The following is a 7,982-nucleotide window of genomic DNA, read 5'->3' on the forward strand; positions in this document are numbered from 1 at the left end:
AAAATAATAGTGTCTATTGGAAAGGTGGTGTATCTGTTCACCTATGTACACCCTACACGTTACCACTGCTTAGGAAAGAGTACGTATTTGTTCAGCCAGACCCTGCATGGTTTAGTTTCATTGCTAAATAAATTAAATGATTCAAAATTATGTCATTATTCTCAAGACAGTTCTATAAAAATAATTATACTGTTTATATTAAAAGAGTTCTCATTGCTGTTAGAAACTCATTTTGGGTGCTGTTTCATAAGATAAATACACATTAGATAAACTGGCTAAAAAGATTACCTGTGGAGAGCAGGCTGTAGGGGATAAACTGATTTAGAATGCCTGAGTTCATTACATTTTTCTCTTTTATTCCAGGAGTTGTGTTTACATAATTCATTTATATAAGCCATATTGCTGCAAACAATCCCAAACTAGGACTGGTATATAAGGACTTTTGCTGTCCCACAGAAGTTTGGGTTTGTAATTAAGGGAGTTTTCCACAGCATATTTGCAGAACAAGGAATTCAAACTTATACTGGATTTCTCTTCGTCTGTCCCTACCATACTGCCAACACTGAGGCAGGTTTAGGTTTGGAGAGTGAAGACTTTTGACTGGCTTTTAATTTATACCAGTAAGGAAAATTCTGCTAACTCTGCATAACTTGGTTTGTCCTAAGGAAAATAATAACATTGCTTTGGTTTAATAACATTAAATAACATTAATGTTATTAAAACATTAAAATGCTAAAGTTGTTAAAACTTGTAAAATTGTACAAATGTAAAAATTGTTAAATGTTAAAACATTAACTTGTTTAAATAACATTAAAATTAATAAACTTAATGCCATAATATTCTGCATCTTCATAACACTGTTCAGTCAGTCTGTTCTTACATCCAATCAATGAAGCCCTTATGCTATTGCCACATTTCTGGTTCTGCCTAATGTATTTTTCAGACTAAGGGATACTTTTATTTATGCTGTGGTTTATGACTCCAGATGCAACGTCAGCATTAACAAATAATGGAAATATTTTATGGATGAGAAAACTGTAGGTTAAGATCTGTCTTAAAACGACCAATGCAGAAGATAGACAGGCAATCAGACTACCCTCCCCCTTCTATACAGCAACATAATTGAATTGTAGGGCTGGAAGAAATGTCAAGTCATCCAACCCAAGATAGCTTTGGTCAGGATGGGGCTGTGCATCATTCCCTGTAATGTGGCTGGACATGCAACAACCAAAAGGTAGGGCCAGGGAGGATGCACGTTCATGGGCCAGCACTCCAGCTGAGGCCTCATCCATACCCAGTAAAACAAAGTAACTGCCTCTTGTGCCCTCACACAACGCTGGTGTTAATACAGCCCACAGTGGCAGTTTCCTTTTTGCAGCCACATTATCCATCCATTCACATTCCTGTGTGATCCATCCCAACCACCAGATGCTTTTCTGCAGTGCTGTAGCTTAATTATTCCCTGCTTGTACTCACGTTTTTCATTTTCTCTCTTTTGTCTGTGCTGAATTTCATCTTACTGATATTACACTGAGTTTTAATCTTATCCTCAAAAGTGCTTGTCACCTCGCTCAGCCTTGAGCTATTCACAAACTTTACGGAACTATTGCCCGATTCATCTTTCAAGTAATTCATGAAAATAACAAATAGTCCCAAATTAGGGACTCAGCTCGGAAGATAAACTTGCAGGATTTCTGTTACCTCCCAGTTTAACAGTGCCATTTTCAATGACTGCATTTAGTTGTGCACATGGTTGCTGGTAATTCACTCTGGACTGTATTTCCCTAAGCTGCTACTGAGAATGTCCGCAAAATCAAGATGCAATAGAGTTATTGACATCAATCTCATGAAAGAAGGACATGTGATTGATTTGATTTGCTCTTGATGCACATACATTGGCTCCATCTTAGAACCATTTTATCCTCTCAGTTATTATACCTGAGTTGCTTAACTGTTCCCTGGATCCCAGTGTTTTTCTGAGTACTGAAATTGGGTTGCCTGCATGAAGTTGGTGTCTTTTGTTTCCTTCTTTAAGAGTTATGTTTGCCCCTCTCCAGTCCCATGGGTCCTTGCCTACCCTCTTATAGGCCTATAGCTGATGAATAGGTGAGGCATGCACCACAAATCTGACACAGGTTTACCCTCTGATTTGTCCCCTGTGACCAGACGCTACACCCTAGGAGCACCCAAGACTGGATAGGACAAGCCATGCTGCATGAGTCCTTGGTGAACTTGCTGAACAGGCTGGAACAAGTACAGTGAGCAATGGAAGGGAGTCTTTGGTGGTCCAGCATGTAAGCCCACATGTCCCAGTGTGAAAGTTTCAAAGGCAGGTTCGATTTGTTCCTTGAGATGCTGGGATATAGTGGATGACAGTGAGGAAGAGCAACTCTCCACTGTTCCTACTTCTTGTTATTACTGATTTTAGAGGACAGGCAAAATGTAGATTCAAGACCTGTGTGGTGTCATTTGTGACTGTACCCCAAAAATAAAACACTTGAAGGAGTTTATACTTACATCAGAGGCTCCCAGGATTTAGGCTTAATGAAGATAGCGATGGGATAGAGTTGTGCAACTTGTAGTCGTTTGATAGCATTTCCCGACACATCGAGTATACAGTGCTTGCCCTGTTGGAAACAGATGAGGATGTTCTTATTTTTGCAGTTCGCTGCACATCAGCCAGAAGAAGAGAAGCAATTCTGCAACACAGTGACCTGGAATGGGCCATTACTGGTACATGAGGGAAGGGCGACCACAGGGCTTTGCTTTGGTGCTAATATAAAATATACTCTGGAGATACTAGTTTTACTGGAATGAACTTTGTGAGGGGGAGAGGATTTTCTTCAGAGATGAGGAAAAATAAGTTCATAAAAATAACAAGATGTCTAGGTTCTTACTGGTTAATTCAGGTCTTGTTTGAGTCAAAGACTCCCTGTTTCACCTGAGGCAAGTAATTTAATCATTCTGTGTTTTGTTCTTTCGCCTCTGTGAAAGTGAGATAAGTTTATTTACCTGTCTTACAGGAGGAAAAGGAAAGGCTGTTCTAGGGCGTACTTGAGGCACTCTGTTAGATCACTGGATCCACAGAACTACATCCAAGTACAAAAAGTGCCAAGGACGTTGTTATTTAAAGTCAGAGGCTCCACTTGTGGAGTCACTGTAAAACCTATAAATATGAGGATGCTGTTTTGCAGCTATTTTATATTTTTGACAGAAGAATCATGTCTGAGATACAATGTGGAAACAAAACACATGTTGCATAGGCAATAAAACTAGTGTCAACCTACCCTTTCTGCCACGAATCTCACAGACTGGACACTAGTTCCATATAAATTATCGTTGTACTGCCCAGCTTCTATAAATTTGTGCTCTTGAATATCTTTTTCCATTTGTTCTCTTGAAATGACAAAATGATAATCTCTCCCATCCACTTCATAGTCACGCTTTGGCCGTGTGGTATCTGCATGAAACAAAAGACAGCAGATCAAGAAGTCTGTGTAAGTATCTAATACACAACATGCAGCAGTTAAGGTTTGCTCAGTGGGCAATTCTGGGACTACCCTAAGTGGAGGCGCTCCATGTCTGGGAGCAGATCTTTGCATACTACGTATTGTTTTCAATGGAGTTATGACAATAAACTGTCTTTTTGTAGTAATACCATAGTTACAGGCTAATACAAGATAAGGATTTACCAGAATTCCACTTTTTTTTCCCAGCAGGATCACACACAAACCTCAAATACAAAATGCATTCCAGATTGTAAATCTAATCCTATTACAGTGGTATAATGAATCACAATCTCATCAATTCAATTTAGTCTTAATTATAAGCCTTATTTCTGATCTCATCTCTAGCAGTTTGAAGATGGAGTATTTGCAGAGACAACAGTTTTAATTGAAATATGACTGCAATCAGGGCCCGAAAGAAGCACTCAGTGAGCTCTAATGATCCAAGATAAAAACACTGCTTTCAGATTAGGCAGCCTAGATCTAACACAAATCACAGATCACTCCAGATCTTTATTGGTGGATGCTGTGTAGTTCAGTTGAAACATTTACATATTACCAGTATTTCAAACTTTTATCTTAAGGAATCACAAACTGATTAGTAAGCCGAGTAAGTGGCTAGAAGGCTCCTTGTTTAAAACAAAGGCTACAGCTTTTGAGTCAATTCAGAATCTTTATCTATTTCATCCTTTCCCCTTTTTCTGTCTGATGGACAAATGGCTTTTGAGAAACTCAACTACATATAGTTCACAGATGCTACTTTCACAGCAATTTACTTCATGTGTGGAACCAAGGGATGCGGCTCACTCAGCTATGGAGCTAGGAGCAAAATCATACTTACGTGGTACACACGACCCAAACTTATCAGGGAATTCAGATATCAAATCATCATTGATCCGATCTTTCATAGGACCCAGGATAATCACCGGCCTGGTGTAATTAACTGAACAACAGAAAGAGAGGCACATTTTGATGATCTTACTGGCAGTAACAGTAAATCTTCCCAAAGATACACTAACCACAGTTGTTGTCTTTAATGTATGAAGTGAAAACCTAGGGCATATTTTATTGATGAATAACTGATTATTGACATGGATAAGGAAAATGGAATGAGTACCACTCGTTCTGCAGAGCTCTGTGATGGTCCATGCAAGTGTAGCCAAATGACTATGTGGAAGTATGTATATCCGCTATTGCTCAACAAAATCAAGCCCAAATGCTTGCAGATGGACTCTCTCAGGAGGCATGGAAAGGACAGTGTAGGATTTTTTTCTCCCCAGTTATACGAGTGTATCCCCTATTAAATCAGGTGGGTGTGCTCCCATTTTCAGTTGCCTTCCCCTAGGTTCATCTACACAGGCTAAGGGCACATATCACATGAGGAAAAAACTAAAGGCTTCCCATGTAACAACACTGTAGTAAATGTAGAAAATCTGCATCAATATTTTGTAGACTGATGATCATGCTTATTAGTAGGACTATAGAAACTGAAGGAGACCCTTATATCATTTGTTTTCTATGCAATAGACCAAGTGGCCAAAAATAGGGAGCCATAGAGAATCTAGGGCTGGCACAGCAAGGCTTACTGCTCTGCTGACCCCAAATTGGGAAATGAATAATGTAAGGAACAGTGACAGAAAAGCAGATGAAACTTACTTTCCTGTCTCGTGACAGGTTCATAAGAAAGGATGAGGTCTTCTTGGCCTCCTGATGAGAGAAAGAAAAAGAAGAGATTGAAGCTGACAAGCAACACGTCAGTATTAAAGCTTGATAAAATGCTTCACATAGAGACAGACGAGGTTTAACACTTCTCTGGTAATGCTCTCACCTGAACCATTCCAAAGTCCCTCATAATTTTAAGGTGTGGAGACCATGTTTTTCCTTCCCACCCTTCCCTGCTGCATGTTTCAACTGTCTTTGCTGAAACTGGGCTTTTTCAGTGATGAACAATAAGACTTCATTTCCTGATTTGATAGCAAGGCTGTCTGCAAGGATAGTGAAGAAATTTAAGATACAATTCTTTTGTGTGTCCAATTGTCAAGGCCCTAACATGGTGCTGCAGGGGAAACCCACAGGCTACTGAAAGTGGACAGTTTTTGCCCTCAGAATACACACATTTTGGTTGATCATCCTTCTGTGCAAAACCTCCATAGTCCAGCTTATTCACAGCCTGACATCTAGCTATGAGCTATTTTCTGACCCTTAACCTTTCCCTGAACTGAAATTGTATTTTACGCACTTATCCACTGCTGTTAGGATACTGCTTTTTCCTCATGGTGACATTTAGGGAACTAAAGCAGGGAAATTTGCCATGAGAAACAAGTGGCACTATATGGACTATATGGACTATGGCTTGGATGCAAGTGTAGAGCCCCAGTGCATCACTGTCCTCCCTTCCCTCCATGGGAGGGCAGGGGGAGAGGGAGGAGGATTCTTCAACCTACTGCATAGAATCATATAATGGTTAGGGTTGGAAAGGACCTTAACATCATCCAGTTCCAACCCCCCTGCCATGAGCAGGGACACCACACACTAAACTATGAATAATCCCTGTGCATTTCTCTTTCTGGGTCACTGTCACATACTTGTTACCACATAAGAGCTCCGACAGGTTCTAAATATGTCTTAAGCTTAGCAAAGTTTAAGATTGTGATTTTATTTTTACTCAGTTCAGGGCTTGTCTTTGAGAAGATCCACAGAGGGATTTTGCAACTAATTTAGGTACTACAGGCGAAAGAGTGTCACAAAGCATACCAGGGCTTTCTACAACAGGGTTGCCTTCCTTTCATCTGTTTGCATGCACATGACTCTCAGTTACATTATCTGGAGGCTGCTGCCAAACCAAAGTGTGAACATACAGGTGAAAAGTGATACCTGGTGCCTGATGGATGATACAGGTAGGATTTAGAGGGGGTTACAGCTCACCCTGAAGTAGTCTGGCTGCCACCTGAGACACCCTTGAGGCTCCATTAACTACGTTAACCAGATTTGTATTGGATGCAATGCCTTGCTTCCAAGAAGGTATAAAATGTTTGTGGTTTAGTGTTAAGCTGATTACCACTGCATATGTTGGTAGGTATTTTTGTGCTATATTATGTAGGCAGCTGTGATAAATGTGTAAGAAAGCTTTTTCAAGTAAAAATAATGTAATTAAGGACAATGACAGAAAAAGCAAATGAAAAACTGTACTGATGTGTTAGGGAAGACGAGACCAACTCCAACCTAGCAATGGTGCTGAAGCATCACTTTTAATAAAAGGAAGAGATTAAGCAGCTTTTGAGGACAAGGGAACATAACATATGAGAAGTGTGGATAATGGATTTTCCTCATTTTTGCAAATGTTTGATATTGTAATGACTTACTTGACTTTGGCTTTTTGCAAACTTAAACCCTAGAATTATTGTTACACTGGGGTTTATGCACCAGATGTATTATTTTTCCTTAAGTTTCTCTGGAAATTGTAGATGTGATAAAAAACTCAAGATACCACATTCCCCTGTTAATGAAAAGATTCACACTCTGGGCATCCCTCATAAACTAAGGCTGACAAAGTCAGTCTTGAGGTGAGAGATGAAGCCATCATGTACTAAGTACGTGGAGGGAAGCCTGTCTGTACAAATACATTTGTACAAATACAATCTTAAGCTTGAAAATACTCATTTGAATGGCATACAGATCCAAAGACAGGGATTCATCTCAGCTAATTTCAGAAACCTGTGCCATGATTGCTTTTGTCTAAGCTACTCCACAGGTACCCTTTGAAGTCAGTGGGGTCCTACAGATAGGCAAGTGCTTATTCTTGTCTTATTAATGTCTTACCTAAGACATTAGTCATCTGACCTATTTCAGACGTCTATTTTGGGATGAGAGAAAAAGTCAGAAGGGTGTGTTAATCTCCATTGTCCCATAATGGCATTTAAACAGCAGGGTCAGATGCAGACAGTAGAATCAGGGTAGGGATTATGGAGACAAACGAACCTGTTGTTTCACAGAAGTCTTGTGAAACTGTGGCCAAACTGAAGGCAAAGAAAGTATCTCCAGCCCACTCAAACTGTGCTGAAGCTTAAGCCATTGGAGAGGGCTTCAGCAAGTAAGGAGAAGCTCTGAGGCCGACTGTCATACATAGGAGTAAAAGACAGATGTCTTCCTGAGTCAAGGCTCTTCAGCACCAAGTTTCAGACTCAACATGGAGTGTTAGTGAAAAAAACCATTTCCACTGGTTTTCTTGTCTGGAAAAAGGGTTCAGGAAGATTAAGTTTCTCTGAATAAAATCCTTCCACTGTCCAGAGAAAATCCTCTTGAGTCCTCAGAGGCCAACGCGCATGTGAACTGCACCGGCCGGTATTTAATGATCTCTACTCAGTCAGTACTGCACAAATTATTAAGTATAATGAAGAGCTCTAAAGTCAATCAATAACTGGACTGCTATAAAGTTGTGATGGCTTTGAGGTGTGAGACACAGTGTGAAATTCAGCA

At 40.0% G+C, this 7,982-nt stretch overlaps 1 protein-coding gene across 1 annotated transcript in view; it reads right to left on the reverse strand.

Moving 5' to 3' along the window:
- Positions 1–2,517: 2,517 nt before the first annotated feature.
- The window catches only part of LOC104402488 (disks large homolog 2), a gene marked incomplete at both ends in the record, with an annotated part of 363,023 nt that continues 357,558 nt past the window's right edge, over positions 2,518–7,982 (reverse strand). The window contains 4 exons of the mRNA XM_010010378.1: positions 2,518–2,627; positions 3,288–3,460; positions 4,348–4,449; positions 5,163–5,213. Of these exons, the coding sequence (XP_010008680.1) occupies positions 2,518–2,627; positions 3,288–3,460; positions 4,348–4,449; positions 5,163–5,213 (436 nt within the window). The remainder of the gene's footprint in view (positions 2,628–3,287; positions 3,461–4,347; positions 4,450–5,162; positions 5,214–7,982) is intronic.

This window comes from Nestor notabilis, unplaced genomic scaffold (genome assembly GCF_000696875.1).
Source record: "Nestor notabilis isolate BGI_N333 unplaced genomic scaffold, ASM69687v1 scaffold1630, whole genome shotgun sequence".
In the NCBI taxonomy this organism is placed as follows: Eukaryota; Metazoa; Chordata; class Aves; order Psittaciformes; family Psittacidae; genus Nestor; species Nestor notabilis.